Below are 22,179 nucleotides of genomic sequence, written 5' to 3' on the forward strand. Positions count from 1 at the left end.
TTATGTCCCCATGAAAGAAAAATATAATTTGAAATAAAACTTTTGGGGAAAATGACATTTTTTATTCCCATACAAACCAATTATTTTTCCAAAATAAAGTACTCAAAATTTCTGATATATATATGCATTTCAAGTTGGTATATTTATGTTTCAGCTTTCAAGAGGTGAATTGCCTGATACATTTGTTTCTATGTTTCAAAGGAACAATCTAATCCACACATATCCCACCCGGCTAAGTGACTCCTATCACCTTCCGCGTACTCGCACTCTCCTTGCTCAAAGAACTATCGCATTTGAAGGGCCCAGGTTTTGGAACGATCTTCCCGATGATATGGTACATAGTGCCTCACTTAATATATTCAAACGTAAATTGAAAGCGATGCTGATCAATTCTTATAATTTCCCTTTGTAAACTTTTATATTCATGCACTTTGTTAATACGCTCTGGCCGAGTAATGAGTAATAAATAATTGTCATAGAGTGGCGGACTCTTTTTTTATTTATTTATTTTTTTATTTTTTGTATTCCTTACACAATCGTCACATTTTTGGCATTACTTTGTTATAATCAATTTACTTACCTGTCCTCTCCTCATTAAGACCGATTTTTTTTTTCTGGATCCTGCAGACTTAACAAGCCTTGCTTTTTTATGCAGGTTCCTTCATATTTCACTCTTTTAAATTGTCTTTAATTCCAAATCGCTATTTTCTATAATTTGAATTAATTGTTATGCCTTGTCTGATTTGTATTCTCATAAGTTTTCTGATATTGTTTCATAATTTTGTTTGTACTTGTGAAATATGTGAAATTAAATCAAATCAAATCAAAAAATAATATGTATTGGAGTACATGGAAGAGTAGTCCTTGCCTTACATCACTATGACATCCCATATGAGGCCAATTTGAAGTCTCCATGAGTATAGTGATTACCAATATTTACAACTATAAAAAAATCATAACTTTCTTGTTGTTTGTCCAATATTGTTCAAACTTTCACCTATCAACTTGTCTGATTTTTCTTTTTCTTATAAAAACAAGTTTTTATTTGGGTTGGATTCCCCTTTAAGTATCAAAACTCAGTGGTCAATAATATTTTAACGAACTTTCGCCCATAGGACTTTGTCAAGTTATGACAAATTTATTAGAGTGCGTCAAAATAATGCATCATAAAGATGCGCGTATCCAAATAGTGAGCAATAGCGTACAAAGGATGACGAAATATATATATATATATATAACATGGTAAACTACTCTTTTTTCTGAAGTGATGTATGAAAAAAAATCATTTTAAAAAAAGTTTCATTTTATATATGCCTGTTCTCATATCACTAAAATTATGTATATATATATATATATATATATACATAATATATATATATTGGCCTCGCCTCATCTCATTATGTTTAATATTCACAACTCAACAGCGATTGGTAGAAGTAAACTTATCATCACACTATATATATATTAAATCTAAACTTAAAGTTAGGTCTACAGTACGTGCAGTATATCAGTTGTGTATGATATTCAAAGTGACTGATGGAAATGGTAAAAGTAATGTTAGTCTAACGCATTGAATGCCCATTTTCTAATCAAAATCAACTTTGTTTAGGCCTTACTTGTTAGATCTAATTTAGAGTCCAATCCAGGTCCAGGACCCAAGACAGATCAAGAATGATTGTTGAGCCATGATCGGGTGCACATTCTGATCTAGATCTAATTGGGGATGAGATAAACATGACTAAGTTAGATCTAGATCTATGTCAGACTACTGTTGGTGGTGGTCCTGATCTTTCTGTTGTCGAACCAGGTCCAGGACCAAATCTAACTAGATCTAGGATCTAATGTTTTGCTAACACTAACTTACGTTGTCGTTAGCAAAAATTAATGTTAGATTAGATTCTAGTCTAGATCTACTCTAACTTTTAGACTCTAGCCTAGATCTATATCTAACACGTTAAAAAGTTAGACCTAACTTAGAATTAAATCTTGGCCTAGGCCTAAATCTAAATCTTCTTACCCAATTTTATCGTCCAAAAGTTGATCTAATTATTCCTCAATGCTCATCGGACATCACCACAAATCTTTGACGTTAGGCCTAGACCAAATCCAAAAGTTTTAAAAGTAAGCAAAGCTTCAGTCTCTATCTGCTAAACTAACTGTTAATTAAAGGAGAATGAAACCCTTGAAACCAGCTGAATCCATATCAAAGAGAAAAATCAAAGAAACATATCGTTGAAAGTTTGAGGAAGATTGAATGAATAATAAGAAAGTTATGAGCATTTGAAAATTGAGATCACTAATGCCATGTAGATCCTGCCATTGGCAATGCAACCAAGATCTGTGATGTCACACACGTACAACTCCCTCATTACTTTAGTACTTATTTCACTTATATTCTCACTTTTATAGAGTCTATCACAAGGTGAGGTGTTCTCTTTATGAGAGGACAAGTACAGAGGTTTCACAACATTATATCAATGATGAATCGTTTGTCATATGATTAGAATGAGCAAAAAGAGATGTTTTGGGGTACATTTTCAGTGTCCAAAAGGGGAGAGTTGTCCAGTTTTGGACACTGAAAATATACCCCAAAACATCTCTTTTTGCTCATTCTAATCATATGACAAACGATTCATCAATGATATAATGTTGTGAAACCTCTGTACTTGTCCTCTCATAAAGAGAACACCTCACCTTGTGATAGACTCTATAAAAGTGAGAATATACGTGAAATAAGTACTAAAGTAATGAGGGAGTTGTACGTGTGTGACATCACAGATCTTGGTCGCATTGCCAATGGCAGGATCTACATGGCATTAGTGATCTCAATATTCAAATGCTCATAACTTTCTTATTATTCATTCAATCTTCCTCAAACTTTCAACAATATGTTTCTTTGATTTTTCTCTTTTATATGGATTCAGCTGGTTTCAAGGGTTTCGTTCTCCTTTAATTGGCTCCACTCCCCAGTATGGTATCCAGAAATTATTAATTAAATCCTCAGAATTTCAGAAATGACGGTTATTCCTGTCTACATCAAGTAACTGAAGAAGGCCTAACGTTAGATCTAACTCGTAGTAGGCTCGTCGTCGGACTCAGCTCACTTAAATTCCGCGGCACGGTACGTTCGAAGGGTGTTGATCGATTGCTAACGATCGCTACTTCAGTCCCACATGTGTTATTTCCGTGTAATTGGTAACGTCTAATCCACAAGAGGGCGCCATACACGTAGAAAAATATATTCATGGACCAGCTGGTCAATATATTCATCGAAGGTGGACCGGCTGGGAAAATACATTGGTTTCGATCATGTCACGTGACGCGCTATGGACCAATCGCGCTTGGCTATCTGTCTTGGCTATCTAATATATTAGAAAACATAAATATTAACCATTATTGATATAAGAATAGAAGGCCTATCAAAAAATACTTTTTTTCAATTTATATACTGCATTCTTTTATTGTAAATAAAACCAAACTACCATCCAATATTAGCACTATTTTCTCATGGAGTTTGTGGCTCCTGAATATCATGATAGTCTCTGAGACAAAAGATAGTGCATTTAGATATTGTTATGTTACTTCTTGCGCCTTATTTGTTGTCATTTTGCATGTCTGTCTATTTTTCAAAATATACGGTAACACGAATGTATCGTTAAAAGTGGCATGTCTTTGAAACTACTGTCCTGAAACAAAAGCGCTCTACGTATCATGTGAGTTATATTTTAGAAATTTATTCAATGAGACAAAAAGACAAACGAAAAAAGAACACAATTATTGGAATACAGTCCTGTCAAGCAATTTTTTTTTCTAGTCAGACAAATGTCATAATATTAACGTCGTCTCTATAATGTTGGGATTATGCTAATTGTGTTTTCTACCCATAATCCATCTAAACATAATATAGATGGTGCTTGTGAGGTGTATGCCTACGAAGAGCTTGACATATCGCCCGAACCGTACATGGTCACCTTCTACGCCTTCAATCCGGATAACCGAGACCGTCGCTCTGAGAACATGACGTTGAGCGTGCATATCCGAGAAACAGTCTGCTTCATTACATTCGTGAATGAGGACGAGTATGACGTCATCGTTTTGGAGAGTGAGCTGGATTCAAGTGTGCCTCTTAATCTGACGTTGGATGTCATAAGCAACTGTAATGAAGATGACGTCATGTTTGAAATATTAAGTCAAAGATATCGTAAAGGTGATACATATACACTTTTAAGTTCAGATTAGAGTACTTTAATATGATATGGTAATAATAATTACAATAAAAACAATATATTGTATTTATATTGCCCATACACTGCAAAAACACCGTGTTGATTCAACACTAGCCCAGAATCTATATATATCCACACCTGAGAAGTGTTTAACTACACCAGTTTGGTTTCGGTCTAACACCAGATAGGTGTTTATGCAACACCAATTAGATTTAAAACAGCATGGATTTGATTCCAAACTGGCGTTGTTTCCATACTTTTCTGGTGTGGACAATATAGATTCTGGGCTGGTGTTAAATCAACACCGGAGTTTTCGCAGTTTACATGTATAAGCTACCTTGTTAAGGTGTTCAGTGCTCTCCTGTGATTGAACCGCAGTCCCCCGCAATATGAATCTAACCAAATCATACAAAATTCAGAAATGTAAACTTAAAGTAACATATAAACGTCCTTGGATACAACAAACATCTGGAGGATCCAAACTAAGTGAGGAAAATTGTTCTTGTCATTTCAATACTTGAATGTTCTTAAAGATGTCTCGATTCACTGGTTTAGAAGGATATGATGAATGATGATTTGAAACACTTTTTTTAAATATGAAATGTGATTGTGTGATATTCACTTGTTTGAATCGTCATATGCTTAGATTTGTAAAATACCAAATGACAAGAAAGTGTAGACTTCAAATTTACTTTACTTTTATTCTCGTACAAAAATGCCTACACTGCAAAATCTCCGGTGTTGATTTAACACCAGCCTGAAATCTATATATGTCCACACCAGAGAAGTATTGAAACAGCACCAGTTTGGAATCAAACCGATGCTGTTTTAATTGTAATTGGTGTTGTATAAACACCTATCTGGTTTTAGACCAAAATGAAACTGGTGTTGTTTAATGCTTCTCTGGTGTGAACATATATAGATTCCGGGCTGGTGTTAAATCAACACCAGAGTTTTTGCAGTGTAGTCATGACACTTCTCTTCTTTGTGTAGATAAATTGGCTGAAGATTTTTTGCCAGCTAAGAATTTCACTATCGACCCCACGACTGGAGAAATTTTCCCTACCGACAATGCAATGGAAGGGGAACATAATTTGCTTGTGAGTGCATATAACGTGTCTGACAATGAGGTGAACGAGACAACAACGGTGAGAAAATGCCACATTTTTCATATTACATAGATTATATAGATCTGAATCAGTGATTTGTCTAAATGTGCGTAGAGCTAAAAGTATTGCATTTGTTATATTTTAGTTTTGATGTCATGTCAGTTATAAGTTATTATAGTCTGTACATACTGGTTGGTATTCTCTGAGAGTAACCATAGCAACAGTCAATAGCCTGTGATTCCCAGCCAATCGAAACCGGTGATTTGAATGAAATAGAGCTAAAGTTTTGGCGGTCGGTCGACAACTTTCATGAAACAAGTTTCGCTTGAACTTCGTTACACAAAATATTGTTACAGTTAATCGCTTAATATCAATGGCTACTGATGACCATTCTTCAAAGCTTTTTTTTTTTTCAAAGCCGTTACCAATAGCCAATCAGAATCATTTATTCATATTTAAATTCCATCACGAACCCTTGTCTTACAGGGTCCAGGCGTGATGGAATTGCTGAGCTTAGGTATAATGATCATTATATGTACACTAGCTGTGGTAAGAGACCTTCTCTTTGATTTTTTCATTCCTCATCATTGACGTTTCATCACTAAGACATTAAAATCACTCTCATTGTAAAACAATGTTCATATCTTTTACAGGTGCGTGTAGTTGTTACTGGCGAAAACACCCCACCAGAATTTAAGGAAGAAATATACTTTGCCAGCATCACAGAGTCCGAGTCCACGATCGTTGTCATTGAACTCGATGGAGAGGCCATTGATGACGATTACCCCAGTTTTGGCAATGGAGAATTGAGATTTGAGAAGGGAAATGAGACGTCAGTTGACTCCGAAACTGGTACGTTAATTTGCATAGGTACCATACATTTCATCTTCATGTGTGTGTGCCAGAGAGAGATAGAGAGAGAGAGAAGTAAACACATGTATTTAATCGCCAGTTACCGTAGCACTATTAAACCGGGGACGGTTTGTAAAAGGTGGACGGTTCTCGTTTTTAGCCAATGGCTGCAAATCGAATGTGAATGGAGTTTGGATACTTCAAAAAATAAAACACAATTCGTATGCACCCCGGAACATCCCCACTATATAACGGCATGCCTCACACAACATCCCTAGATGCATGGTGTATGTAGGTCCTCACTTTCATGGATTATTACAGAGTTTTTATCATCCGAACGTGTTTGTATATGTGTTTCATCGGTCATATTCATATTGATCTCTCTCTCTCTCTCTCTCTCTCTCTATATATATATATATATATAAGTATGTATATATATAATAGAAATAGTCTGCTTCGGCATATGAAATAAAATAATCATAAATGGTTTAGTAAATGCCGTAGAAATAAAATCGTAGATTTTAAAAGGAGCATAGCTCTAAAAAATGAAAGGTAAAGTCACACTCTTCGTCAGACTCAGTGCCCATGATGTGACAAAAAAGGTAATTCCAAATCCGTTTCTGAAACAGTCATGAAAAACACGTATGTTCATGGGCATACAGCTAGATTGTGAAACTTACATTTCAAAGGTCTATTTCTACGGCATTTACTAAATCATTTATGATTATTATATATATTATATTATATTATATATAAATATATATATATATGATAATAATAACGTTTTATTTACCCATGCAGGGGAGCCACTTCAATCATAAGACTGCTCTTCCAGCGGGCCCTGCATAACATGATATGTTATTATTACCCTTCTCCAGTCTAAATGCTGAGTGCCAAGGTTCCATTTTTTGTCTCACCTGCATAGCAGAGTGAGACTATAGGCGCCGCTTTTCCGACGGCGACGGCGACGGCGGCGGCGGCGTCAACACCAAATCTTAACCTGAGGTTAAGTTTTTGAAATGACAGCATAACTTAGAAAGTATATGGACCTAGTTCATGAAACTTGGCCATAAGGTTAATCAAGTATTACTGAACATCCTGCCTGAGTTTCATGTCACATGATCAAGGTCAAAGGTCATTTAGGGTCAATGAACTTAGACCATGTTGGGGGAATCAACATCAAAATCTTAACCTAAGGTTAAGTTTTTGAAATGTCATCATAACTTAGAAAATATATGGACCTAGTTCATGAAACTTATACATAAGGTTAATCAAGTATCACTGAACATCCTGCATGAGTTTCACGTCACATGACCAAGGTCAAAGGTCATTTAGGGTCAATGAACTTTGGCCGAATTGGGGGTATATGTTGAATTACCATCATAACTTTGAAAGTTTATGGATCTGATTCATGAAACTTGGACATAATAGTAATCAAGTATTACTCAACATCCTGTGCAAGTTTCAGGTCACATGATCAAGGTCAAAGGTCATTTAGGGTCAATGAACTTTGGCCAAATTGGGGTATTTGTTGAATTACAGCCATAAATTTGAAAGTGTGTTGGTCTAGTTCATAAAACTTGGACATAATAGTAATCAAGTATCACTGAACATCCTGTGCGAGTTTCAGGTCACATGATCAAGGTCAAAGGTCATGTAAGGTCAAAGAACTGTGGCCACGTTGGGGGTATTTGTTGAATTGCCATCATATCTCTATAAGTGTATTGGTCTAGTTCATAAAACGTGGAAATAAGAGTAACCAAGTATCACTGAACATCTTGTGCGAGTTATAGTAGTTTTCAAAATCAGCACTGCTGCTATATTGAATCGCGTGATGCAGGTGAGACGGCCAGAGGCATTCCACTTGTTATAGGTCTTTGGTATGGCTTGGCCGGGGATCGAACCCACGAACTCCCGTTCATGAGGCGGACGCTCTACCACTGAGCCAAACACACACACACGCACCCATATATTATATATATATATATATATATATATATATATATATATATATATATATATATATATATATATATATATATATATATATATATATATATATATATATATATATATATATATATATATATATATATATATATATATATATATATATATATATATATATATATATATATATATATATATATATATATATATATATATATAGAAATAGTCTGCTTCGGCATAAGGAATAAAATAATCACAAAAGGTTTAGTAAATGCCGTAAAAATAAAATCGTAGATTTTAAAAGGAGCATAGCTCTCAAAAAGCTATGCTCCTTTTAAAATCTACGATTTTATTTTTACGGCATTTACTAAACCTTTTGTGATTATATATATATATATATATATATATATATATATATATATATATATATATATATATATATATATATATATATATATATATATATATATATATATATATATATATATATATATATATATGGGGGCCCGGGTTCGATTCCCGGCAGAGACATTTTTTCGGCATCACCAATTTTTCTAAAGGGTAGATAGCTCTGGGGAACCTTGATTTAAGCTACGCCTACCATTGTTCTCTTCATTCATTTCTTTACAATATTTAAAATAAAAAGAGTTGCCAAAGCTGTTGTACATGTATAACTTTACACATTTGTATACTGTCTCCCATACGTGTACTGTATCAAAGCAATAGCTTTGATCCAGCTGAGGCATGGCGGCTTGTCATTGTTCAAAACCCACCTTCACCCGACAAAGGAAATTATAATTGGTAAAGTGTCGAAAATTTGTCTATCTGACGGTCAATCGGATCGGGGTCGCCCTAGCCACTAACCCGTCTCTGTGGTCTAGTGGTTAAGGCACCGGCGTTCAAAGCTGGGGGCCCGGGTTCGATTCCCGGCAGAGACATTTTTTCGGCATCACCAATTTTTCTAAAGGGTAGATAGCTCTGGGGAACCTTGATTTAAGCTACGCCTACCATTGTTCTCTTCATTCATTTCTTTACAATATTTAAAATAAAAAGAGTTGCCAAAGCTGTTGTACATGTATAACTTTACACATTTGTATACTGTCTCCCATACGTGTACTGTATCAAAGCGATAGCTTTGATCCAGCTGAGGCATGGCGGCTTGTCATTGTTCAAAACCCACCTTCACCCGACAAAGGAAATTATAATTGGTAAAGTGTCGAAAATTTGTCTATCTGACGGTCAATCGGATCGGGGTCGCCCTAGCCACTAACCCGTCTCTGTGGTCTAGTGGTAAAGGCACCGGCGTTCAAAGCTGGGGGCCCGGGTTCGATTCCCGGCAGAGACATTTTTTCGGCATCACCAATTTTTCTAAAGGGTAGATAGCTCTGGGGAACCTTGATTTAAGCTACGCCTACCATTGTTCTCTTCATTCATTTCTTTACAATATTTAAAATAAAAAGAGTTGCCAAAGCTGTTGTACATGTATAACTTTACACATTTGTATACTGTCTCCCATACGTGTACTGTATCAAAGCAATAGCTTTGATCCAGCTGAGGCATGGCGGCTTGTCATTGTTCAAAACCCACCTTCACCCGACAAAGGAAATTATAATTGGTAAAGTGTCGAAAATTTGTCTATCTGACGGTCAATCGGATCGGGGTCGCCCTAGCCACTAACCCGTCTCTGTGGTCTAGTGGTTAAGGCACCGGCGTTCAAAGCTGGGGGCCCGGGTTCGATTCCCGGCAGAGACATTTTTTCGGCATCACCAATTTTTCTAAAGGGTAGATAGCTCTGGGGAACCTTGATTTAAGCTACGCCTACCATTGTTCTCTTCATTCATTTCTTTACAATATTTAAAATAAAAAGAGTTGCCAAAGCTGTTGTACATGTATAACTTTACACATTTGTATACTAGTGCGTTTTCGCCCAGCGTCGTACGACGCTATCTACGACGTAGAACGATCTCTTGGTTCGTGCGTCCGTCGCGCTCAACTCTCGCTTGTAAGCAGTTTCGCAAATCGCTGAACGGATCCGGATCGACCGGAAGTACGTAGACTGCATGACGTCACCACTACTAGGGAAAATCCCGCGCCCGCGCTCTATGAACTGGCTGTCGGCGCGGCTCAGCTCAGCTTGCTCGCTCTACAAGCGATCTGATTGGCTGTTGACGGCTGTTGACAAATCCTACGTTCTAATGCGGACGCCCGCTAATTTGCGGAAGAACCGTCCGTGATTTGAGCTCAAGAACGCTCGGGCCTCTGTTTCCATGGAAGTTGCGATTTTTGCACACGACCCTTACGTTCTACGTCGTACGACGCTGGGCGAAAACGCGCTACTGTCTCCCATACGTGTACTGTATCAAAGCGATAGCTTTGATCCAGCTGAGGCATGGCGGCTTGTCATTGTTCAAAACCCACCTTCACCCGACAAAGGAAATTATAATTGGTAAAGTGTCGAAAATTTGTCTATCTGACGGTCAATCGGATCGGGGTCGCCCTAGCCACTAACCCGTCTCTGTGGTCTAGTGGTAAAGGCACCGGCGTTCAAAGCTGGGGGCCCGGGTTCGATTCCCGGCAGAGACATTTTTTCGGCATCACCAATTTTTCTAAAGGGTAGATAGCTCTGGGGAACCTTGATTTAAGCTACGCCTACCATTGTTCTCTTCATTCATTTCTTTACAATATTTAAAATAAAAAGAGTTGCCAAAGCTGTTGTACATGTATAACTTTACACATTTGTATACTGTCTCCCATACGTCTACTGTATCAAAGCGATAGCTTTGATCCAGCTGAGGCATGGCGGCTTGTCATTGTTCAAAACCCACCTTCACCCGACAAAGGAAATTATAATTGGTAAAGTGTCGAAAATTTGTCTATCTGACGGTCAATCGGATCGGGGTCGCCCTAGCCACTAACCCGTCTCTGTGGTCTAGTGGTTAAGGCACCGGCGTTCAAAGCTGGGGGCCCGGGTTCGATTCCCGGCAGAGACATTTTTTCGGCATCACCAATTTTTCTAAAGGGTAGATAGCTCTGGGGAACCTTGATTTAAGCTACGCCTACCATTGTTCTCTTCATTCATTTCTTTACAATATTTAAAATAAAAAGAGTTGCCAAAGCTGTTGTACATGTATAACTTTACACATTTGTATACTGTCTCCCATACGTGTACTGTATCAAAGCGATAGCTTTGATCCAGCTGAGGCATGGCGGCTTGTCATTGTTCAAAACCCACCTTCACCCGACAAAGGAAATTATAATTGGTAAAGTGTCGAAAATTTGTCTATCTGACGGTCAATCGGATCGGGGTCGCCCTAGCCACTAACCCGTCTCTGTGGTCTAGTGGTTAAGGCACCGGCGTTCAAAGCTGGGGGCCCGGGTTCGATTCCCGGCAGAGACATTTTTTCGGCATCACCAATTTTTCTAAAGGGTAGATAGCTCTGGGGAACCTTGATTTAAGCTACGCCTACCATTGTTCTCTTCATTCATTTCTTTACAATATTTAAAATAAAAAGAGTTGCCAAAGCTGTTGTACATGTATAACTTTACACATTTGTATACTGTCTCCCATACGTGTACTGTATCAAAGCAATAGCTTTGATCCAGCTGAGGCATGGCGGCTTGTCATTGTTCAAAACCCACCTTCACCCGACAAAGGAAATTATAATTGGTAAAGTGTCGAAAATTTGTCTATCTGACGGTCAATCGGATCGGGGTCGCCCTAGCCACTAACCCGTCTCTGTGGTCTAGTGGTTAAGGCACCGGCGTTCGATTCCCGGCAGAGACATTTTTTCGGCATCACCAATTTTTCTAAAGGGTAGATAGCTCTGGGGAACCTTGATTTAAGCTACGCCTACCATTGTTCTCTTCATTCATTTCTTTACAATATATATATATATATATATATATATAATATGTACGTGTGTGTATGTGTGTGTGTATAAGGGTGTATGTGGGTGTGTATGTGTGGGTGTAAGGGTGTGTGTATGTATGTATGTATGTATGTATGTATGTATATATACAAATTGTCTTGCTGTAAGGAACACAGTGTGTTCGCATGGCAGTCTATATGTAAAGATGCTATTCACAGCCCCATAGCCAGTGTCTGCAATTAGGGGATTTGATTCCTTGTCTTCTGTGGCTGGAAAATTTGACAAGCAAAAAAAAAAAAAAAGAGAGGGAGAGAAAGAAAAAATGGCCATACTAAACATTGATCATTTCGTCCAAAAAAACGTTTTCCTACCATGTTTTTTTTTTATTTAGGGGGCTTCGATCAACCCCCCCCCCCCTCCCCCTGGCTAAATACGGGCTTGTATTCAAACTGTCAAAATGATCACATTCAACATTGTGAAGATATTTTTACTCTTTGGACACGGTGTGAATGTTCACAGTGTGTTCACATACATGGTCGACTAAGTGAATATGTGACTCACACTGTGGAGATGCTCAAATTTAAGTGTGAAAGTGATTTCACAATGTGTTCCACACCGCGGCACACGCTGCGGGTCACTGTGTTCTTTCTAGTAGGGTGGCTTCACTCGTTCAGGGAATAAAGATTGACGTGCTCCCCATTCCACAAAATCTGAAATTGCTGTTAATATAAATATTGCAAGAAAAAAACTATTTAGTACACGTACTCCCTATTCATCTATTCCCTTCTATTTTGTTTAGATTATTTCGCAGTTAGCCCGACAGGCCAGGTGACCACAACATCAGATAAGCTCAACAAAATAAACAATAGAATATTTGAGCTAGTTGTCAAGGTGATCGATGGCGGCAAAGAGCCCCTCAGTGATACCGCTGTCGTGATCATCGATGTCAACATCGATGAATCCAACCCTGTCGTCAGTCCACCGATGATTACCACAGACTGCAGTAATGCAGTGGAAATAGAAGAGGTACTTATGTTAAGTATACAGTCAATTTCGGGCCTTATCTTATTAGGGACTGCGATTGGTCAAACAATCCCAACTATGGAAAGCCAGTAGAACCATAATTCTTTGTCCATTGTATTATGCGCATGCGTATATGGGCATAACAAAATATTGGTCAGGATCCGAACAAAAAAGGGACGAGGGTCAGAAGAGTTTTATGTACATACATTTGAACGAATATGAAATATTATCGAGTGCGGTTGTTTGTGATTATTGTCAGACATTTGTATTTTACTTAATGATATCAAATGTGTATTGAAAGGGGTTCTAATTTTATATGAATGCAGAAAAGAATAAGCCAGACCAGGGCCTCCTTGCATTAAATATACCGCTATGGTTAATTTGTCAACCAATGGTACACTGTAAAAAATGAAGTGCTAATTTAGCACTTACAGTGCTTGTATAGTGATTTGATTTTCTAGTTAAAATTGGAACTACAAAATCAGCACTCGTAGTGCAGTCACTATACAAGCACCGTTAGTGCTAACTAGCACTTTATTTCTTGCAGTGTAAATACCATGGTAACAACGCTTGATAACCAATCAAAATCATGGATCCAGTGGTAGTTACCATTAGATGGTAAGATTTTGTATAATATCATAATAATGATATTATTAATACTGCTAATACTACTACTACTACTACTACTACTACTACTACTGCTACTACTTCTACTATACTACTACTACTATTACTACTACTACAGCTACTACTAATAATAATAATAATAGTAATAAATAATAGTAATTATAATACTACTACTACTAATAATAATAGTATTAATGATAATAAATAATGATAACAATGCTACTGCTACTACTACTACTACTACTACTACTACTACTACTACTACTACAACAACAACAACTACTACTACTACTACTACTACTAATAATAATAATAATAATAATGGTTGCATTAGTTACAAATGAATCAACATAATGGTAATTTGGTGTATATCATTTACCACAAGAAAGGATCACCAGTCGTTCGTAAAGTCGCTCAAAACTTAAGAACAGTTTTATGAAAGACCCACCCAATCGATCCTATCATTTAGATTTAATGTCATTTTTCAGTTAAAAATAATTGTGTTTTTTATTTTCTTCGTTAAGGAAGTGCCTCATCCTGTTGCTATATGTAATGTTTCCGGCTACTCGGCTTACGATGACGAAGTTATCTTTGGTCTGCATTCTTCTTCCGCCGGATATTTCAACATTAGCAACGATTCGGGTGCAATTACAACAAATCACACATTCGATTACGAGAATGACGGCCACTCATACACGGTAAATGATTATATTACCTTCTATTCTGTAGATAACTTTTTAAATTTATTTATTCATCATTTAAAAAAATCATACATTTAATTATTTATTCATTGGTATTTTATTTACAAAGGGTAACATTGTCATAATCATACAAAACTACTTTTCAAAATAGCCCTGTACGCATAACATAGAGTATTAGGGCCTGCAATTTAAGAATGAGTTTCTACATAATCAATGGCGCAAATAGGTCATGTATGAGTGTTGGTGTGGTTATGTATTTCTTTAATAGAGGGTCGTGTGTTCGAATCCCACCGCGGTCCAGCTTTTCTTTGGCAAGGCGTTAATTTACAATTTACCATTCTCGACCCAGGTGCTAAATGGGTACCAAGTACGATGCAAAATCTATTGTAGGTTTGAATTTGCCATTATGAGGCTGCGACGAATGCAAGGAATGCTTCCCAGGGAGTGGAAATTGTGCACTTTTGTGCGGGATTGAAATGAATTTAATAACCGGGGTTAATATATTCTGTAAAGCGCCTTGAGCCGTTATGGCTATATAAAGCACAATATAAAACTAGCAATTACTATTATCATTCTTCTTCTTCTTATTATTATTATCATTATTATTATTATAATCACCGACTTTTTATAAATGGATATTGTATGGGAAATGCTCATTGAGTGCAGTTCGGCCTATATAGCTATCTTTATAACGCTTATGATTCTACAGAAACTTGGAGAAAGTATGAAATTCTTTGAAACAAAAAATAAATTATATTCATCGATAGGTGTCAAATCTTGTTTATAAGTGTGATCTAGCACATGGCTAGACGAGTGTGGTTCACCGTTTATATCAAAATGTGCTTCTAATAGTGTTCACAACTTTATGTAATGGAACTTAGATTTATCATAAATATCAACTCTTTCGACTTAAGATACTAATACTTTATAATTTTCTCCCAATTATTCATTTGTAGGTTCTTGTTTATGTTGAAGGAACAACGTCTAAACTGCGCAACTATACATCCATCGACATCACCATAACTGATATCAATGACAATGCGCCTGATTTTTCGGAAGTATGTTTCCTTGTCAAAAAGAAATACTCCAGACTGTGTAGGTGTGTGTGCGTGGATGGAGAGAGGGGAATTGAGACGGAGAGGAGAGTTGAGAAAAGTGGAGTGTGTATTTGAGCCTGTGCGGGTGTGTGTGTTTGTTTGTGTGTGAAGAGAGTGAGAGAAAGAAAGTGAGGGAGTGGAGAGAAGTGGAGTTTTTGCATAAGCAGATGAATGTGCTTGTGTGTTTAGAGAGAGAAGGGGGGGGTGTGGAGAAGTGAAGTGTTGGCATGAGACTGTGAGGGTGTTGTGCGTGCGTGAATGTGTGCTTGCAATGATTTTTTTTATTTCTTTGTAAATATACTGACGAAAAAACCTTACAATGTTGACATATGGGAGGAGACGTGTTTAGTAAAATGCAATAAAACGCAACAAAACACTCATCAATGTACACTTGGCAGAGTTTGAAACCTTGATGATCTGCCACAAAAAGTTAAATTTTGTTTTATCTCAAAATTGTTTAAGAAACTTAACTCGTCTTTCATTCTGTTCTTTTAAATGACATTACCTAGCTAAGTGATAAGTTTTGATAATTTATGTGGAATAAAAGCTGTATTCAGGTTACGACGAATATTCCACATTTATTTATTAGGGCTATTAAATCAGAAAATTTGTTTGGAATTGTAAGAAGCAATATATTTATTGAACGAATTGGCGGTAATCGATTTTTTTAACATTCAATTCAATTCAACTTCAATTAATTTCATTTATTCAACCATCAAAACGATAAAAACAGTACAATATAAAATATCAACAAGGTATCAGAAAAAACAAAACCACATTGTACATACATGGCGTAATTTCCTTCAGCAAGAAACTGATCCACAATGTGCTGCACTCAACCCAGGTGAGGTAAATGGGTACCGGTAGGAAGTAATTCCTCAAGAAGCTGTGTGCACTGTGAACGCATAGCTTAGCCGGGTAATATAGGAGCGCCTTGAGCACCTAACAAGGTGGATATGTGCGCAATATAAATACCCTATATTATTATAATTACATAATACAAATTCAATAAGTAGCAAAACTGTCATAAATTGAGTGACTGAGGACACTTAATAAAGCCAAAATGTTAATATTGACTTGGGGGCATTAACATTTACCGCTGTGAGGTCTGAAAATGAAAATTTTCCGTTTCGGTGTAATCTGATATGGGAGTCGAATATTGCATAATTTCAGCAAATAGGCTAATATGAATTGTCGTATGAATGTAAGCTATAGGGGTACACTAACGACATCATGTGTCCATTTATTTCAGAGCGAATTGTGGTTCTCAATCGATGAAGATCACCATGGTGCAACAAAATGCACTACCCCCGTTGGTTTAATCCAAACTAAAGATATTGACTCAAATGAAAACCAGGATGTGACGTATGAAACAGGTATTATGGGGTATATATATATATACATATATATATATATATATTACAATTCAGCTTATACCATCTGACTATTGGATTAGTAACAAAGTTCTTTAGATTATCCGATATATTTTTTTTGTCGTAAACAAGTAAAATTATATGGCCCGTATTTTGAAGTTGGGTTTAGCTTAAACTCAGGTTTAAAGTTGTGGTTTAAGTATGGATAGCCAATTGTTACATAAATCACTAACAGTAGAGGTATCATATTTCAGCTCAATGGCTCTCAAACCATTCATAATTATCTAGGAAGTATAAATAGATGATTGTCTTTATCATCGATGAATCAGGAAAGAGCACAGTAGACATAAGAAACATACAACTTAATAAAAAAATTGACACTTTTGGCTTCCCATAATTTTAGCGCAGAGTTAAACTATGGTATAAGTTAAACCTGACTTCAGAGGCACGGCGTCACCCCGGTCTTTTTTTCTTACGGGTTTATCCTTTTGTCATGTCAGTTCATGGCTTAAATTTTCAAAGAGAACACTTGTGAGCAGAAATTGATGTGGCAATATTTAAACGTGAACTGTTTAAAGGAGAATGAAACTCTTGGAGCAAGTTAGTTTTTGTGAAAGCAGAAAAATAAAAGAATAAGATCAACAAAAGTTTGAGTAAAATAGGACTAGCAATAGAAGAGTTATGAGCATTTGAATGTCGAGATCACTAATGCTATGGAGATCCTCCCATTGGCAATGCGACCAAGATCTATGATGTCACAGATGAACAACTCTCCCCTTTTGGACACTGAAAATATACCCCAAAACATCTCTTTTTGCTCATTCTAATCATATGACAAACGATTCACCAATGATATAATGTTGTGAAACCTCTATACTTGTCCTCTCATAAAGAGAACACCTCACCTTGTGATAGACTCTATAAAAGTGAGAATATAAGTGAAATAAGTACTAAAGTAATGAGGGAGTTGTACGTGTGTGACATCACAGATCTTGGTCGCATTGCCAATGGGAGGATCTACATAGCATTAGTGATCTCAATATTCAAATGCTCATAACTTTCTTATTATTCATTCAATCTTCCTCAAACTTTCAACGATATGTTTCTTTGATTTTTCTCTTTGAGATGGATTCAGCTGGTTTCAATGGTTTCATTCTCCTTTAAAAAGTTGGAGGTGCACGAAAAAGTTATTCAGTGTTGAAGAATTTCTCAACAAACCTGAAAAGCCTTTCATCCAGCAATTTGCTTGTTACAACTCACTCTATTGAAATCATATACTATGTCCAGCCTTGGGTACTAATTCGACCCCTTGATTTCTGGATTGGGTGAATACTCCTTAAAATCAAACTGGTCAAAGTGACTATATCGGCAGTCAGCTGGGAGCAGCTAATATATTTCTTACATGAGTAGGAAATCACTTTGATCTCGTAGAATATGACTAGAAATGGCGAAATGTGACGAAAATCCAAACTGAAATACAGATAGACCGTTCTGAATCTCTCATGGTCATTTTAAATTGGCTCAATATTAGAGTCATTGTATGCTCAAGTCCCGAAAGTTTTGTTTTACATTAATTCTTGAACGTCTTTTATCGCACGGTTTTATTTATTTTATTCTAGATCATGACGACTTTGAAGTACAAGAAAATATCCTTACGGCCGTAGGGTGCATCAGCCTTAACGACGTTAGATACTCGACCGGGAAGGTCATGATAAACATCATCGCCGTCAACATCGGAACAACCCGCAATCAAACCTCAAATGCATCCATCACTATCATGATCGAAGACCTGAATGACAACGCACCGGTCTTTAAAAATGACGCGGGTGATTTTAGCGTCTCTCTCGAAGATCTATCCGGAAATCAGATTGTTTTCCAGAGTGAATTCGTCGATGAGGATCAGGTAGTTGATTTTCTATTCGTAAGGAGCTAGGGGTAAAATATTAAATTCCAACAGCCTAGTCAGAATGACTGAATTGAAGGGTCAGTTATGTTCAAATGTTGATTTAGTCATGCTTGACTATTTATTTCTAGCCACCCTATACTAGAACAGAGTCATTTAAATACAGTAAGATGTATGACTAGACATATCAATTGCAACCAGCGGACTACTGATCTAGTGATTCAAGATACTTTTTCTTTTAAGGTTTAGACATGATTTTTGTCTCATCTGCGAAGCAGAGTGAGACTATAGGCGCCGCTTTTCCGACGGCGGCGGCGTCAACACAAAATCTTAACCGAAGGTTAAGTTTTTGAATTGACAGCATAACTTAGAAAGTATATGGACCTGGCTCATGAAACTTGGCCATAAGGTTAATCAAGTATTACTGAACATCCTTCCTGAGTTTTGAGTAACATGACTAAGGTCAAAGGTCATTTAGGGTCAATGAACTTAGACCATGTTGGGGGAATCAACATCAAAATCTTAACCGAAGGTAAAGTTTTTGAAATGTCATCATAACTTAGGAAATATATAGACCTAGTTCATGAAACTTGGACATAAGGTTAATTAAGTATTGCTGAACATCCTGCCTGGGTTTCTAGTCACATGACCAAGGTGAAAGGTCATTTAGAGTCAATGAACTTTGGCCAAATTGGGTCTATTTGTTGAATTACCATTACTGTAAAAGTTTATGGATCTGATTCATGAAACTTGGATATAAGAGTAATCAAGTATCACTGAACATCCTGTGCGCATTTCAGGTCACATGACCAAGGGCAAAGGTCAATGAAATTTGGCCATAATGGGGGTATCTGTTGAATTACCATCATAACCTCGAAAGTCAATGGATCTAATTCATGAAACTTGGACATAAGAGTAATCAAGTATTACTGAACATCCTGTGCGAGTTTTAGGTCACATGATCAAGGTCAAAGGTCATGTAAGGTCAATGAACCTTGGCCAAGTTGGGGGTATTTGTTGAATTACCATCATAACTTTGAAAGTTTATTGGTCTAGTTCATTAAACTGGGACATAAGAGTAATCAAGTATTACTGAACATCCTGTGCGAGTTTTAGGTCACATGATCAAGGTCAAAGGTCATGTAAGGTCAATGAACCTTGGCCAAGTTGGGGGTATTTGTTGAATTACCATCATAACTTTGAAAGTTTATTGGTCTAGTTCATTAAACTGGGACATAAGAGTAATCAAGTATCACTGAACATCCTGGGCGAATTTCAGGTCACATGACCAACGTCATAGGTCAATGAACTTTGGCCATGTGGGGGGTATCTGTTGAATTACCATCATAACTTTAACAGTTTATGGATCTGATTCATGAAACGTGGACATAGGAGTAACCAAGTATCACTGAACATCTTGTGCGAGTTTCAGGTCACATGACCTTTCAAAGTTTATAGATATAGTGTATAAAATGTGGACATAGGGGTAATCAAGTATCACTGACAAGTTTTAGGTCACATGATCAAGGTCAAATGTCATTGAACGTAGTATTGTATCATTATATATGAATGATGTTTTTGTGAATAATTATTTTATAGTAGTTTTTAAAGTCAGCACTGCTGCTATATTGAATCGTGTGATGCAGGTGAGACCGCCAGAGGCATTCCACTTGTTTTAAAATGTCTTAATTGATTCTCAACTGGTGAAATTACATGATTCAGAGTTTTTATATCATTCAGGGCATAGAAGGTTTGAATAGTTCACATCTATTCAAACTCGATGCTCAATCTCAGACATTGAGGGGATCCCTTAAGGAAACTAACCAAGAAATTACTTAATTAATTAACACTACGAAAATGAGGGACTTCTCCTATCGAGTACACTGCAAAAACACCGCTGTTGATTTAACACCAGCCCGAAATCTATATATGTCCACACCAGAGAAGTGTTAAACTACACTAGTTTGGTTTTGGTCTAACACCAGTTAGGTGTTTATACAACACCATTTAGTATTAAAATAGCATGGGTTTGATTCCAAACTGGTGTTGTTTCAACACTTCTCTGGTGTGGACATATATAGATTCCGGGCTGGTGTTAAATCAACACCAGAGTTTTTGCAGTGTAGTTAACCTGTAGAATTATACATGTATATAGCACCGGAAGATCATCACTCAAACCAGGGAAATTGACTCCAGACAGACCAAAGCTGTGTGTCACGTTATTTCAACGACATATGGTCGGTCGGTTTTATGTTGAATGTGTTGTGACTAGAGCATGAGGTTGTAACAGTCTTGCCTCATTCACACCACATAAGTCCCAAAGTACATGTTCATATCATAGAAATTTAACTGTTTCCCTAATGGTATCAAATTCAACATAAAAGCAAATTTAAAATATTTAACTTGTTTTATTCACCAGGGGCCATACAACAATGAAACAATATTCAGCTTAGCTGATGATCAGGATGATTTGATCTACTCACTGTTCCAAATGTCATCAGACGGGACTTTGACAACGCGAGACAGCAACGCCATTAAAGACGATTACCAGGAAGAATTGTATGAAGTGAGTCCTCGGGCGCGTTCATGTAAAGTTTTGTTTATGGATTTATTTATGAATTAGACATAATAACGACTACTTCGTCAACTACTACCACTAACTCTACCACCACACAACTCTTACTACTATTATGGGTTCATTTTACACTGTGTATGACCAATTACATTGATTTGTAATGCTATGTTCTATCCTACTCGTACATCTCCCCGAACCGAATCCACACTCTCTATTAATTCTACGGACCCCACTCATATTATCAATATTAGACGGTCTCTTAACAGTTCAAAATCGCATGGACATGTTAACATTAGTATGTCTCTTTTAAAAGAAATAATTCACCCATTTGCTAATCTTCACCCACTTGCTCATAGTAACATTTTTAACAAATCATTATCACAAGGAGTTTTTCTTGACTTACTCAAAATCGCCAAAGTCAATCCTATTTTCAAAAAACGACAATCTTCACGAAAATAAGTAATTATCGCCCCATTTCTCTTCTCCCAACTATGTCAAAAATCTTAGAGAAAAATGGTATATAACAGACTTTTTGAATTCATCAAAAAACACAATGTGCTAGATTCTTATCAATATGGCTTCATGAAAATTTACTCAACAAACTTGGCTTTTATCCAAATCTATGATAAAATTACAAACGCCATTGCTAAAGGACATGTCATTGGCATATTTTGAGACCTTAGTCGTTAGTAAGGCAATCCTCTGATTCACTTTGGTTCATTGTGGTTTCCCTCAAGGCTCCATTTTAGGCCCACTATTTTACTATATGTCAGTTACATTATCAATACATCGTCCATTTATCTTTTGTATTATTCGCTGACGACACAAATATCTTTTTTTTCTCATAAAAATCTCATTTCCTTAAACAATATTT

The 22,179-nt window shown here is 36.7% G+C and overlaps 1 protein-coding gene across 1 annotated transcript in view; it reads left to right on the forward strand.

Annotated features, from left to right (window-relative positions):
- Positions 1–22,179, forward strand: part of LOC129281561 (protocadherin Fat 4-like) — a 74,736-nt gene that overhangs the window by 31,558 nt on the left and 20,999 nt on the right. Inside the window, exons 24-32 of the mRNA XM_064113374.1 lie at positions 3,908–4,207; positions 5,220–5,374; positions 5,989–6,187; positions 12,806–13,032; positions 14,181–14,354; positions 15,314–15,415; positions 16,707–16,830; positions 18,447–18,730; positions 21,150–21,296. Of these exons, the coding sequence (XP_063969444.1) occupies positions 3,908–4,207; positions 5,220–5,374; positions 5,989–6,187; positions 12,806–13,032; positions 14,181–14,354; positions 15,314–15,415; positions 16,707–16,830; positions 18,447–18,730; positions 21,150–21,296 (1,712 nt within the window). The remainder of the gene's footprint in view (positions 1–3,907; positions 4,208–5,219; positions 5,375–5,988; positions 6,188–12,805; positions 13,033–14,180; positions 14,355–15,313; positions 15,416–16,706; positions 16,831–18,446; positions 18,731–21,149; positions 21,297–22,179) is intronic.

The sequence above is a fragment of the Lytechinus pictus genome, chromosome 18 (assembly GCF_037042905.1).
Source record: "Lytechinus pictus isolate F3 Inbred chromosome 18, Lp3.0, whole genome shotgun sequence".
Taxonomy (NCBI): Eukaryota; Metazoa; Echinodermata; class Echinoidea; order Temnopleuroida; family Toxopneustidae; genus Lytechinus; species Lytechinus pictus.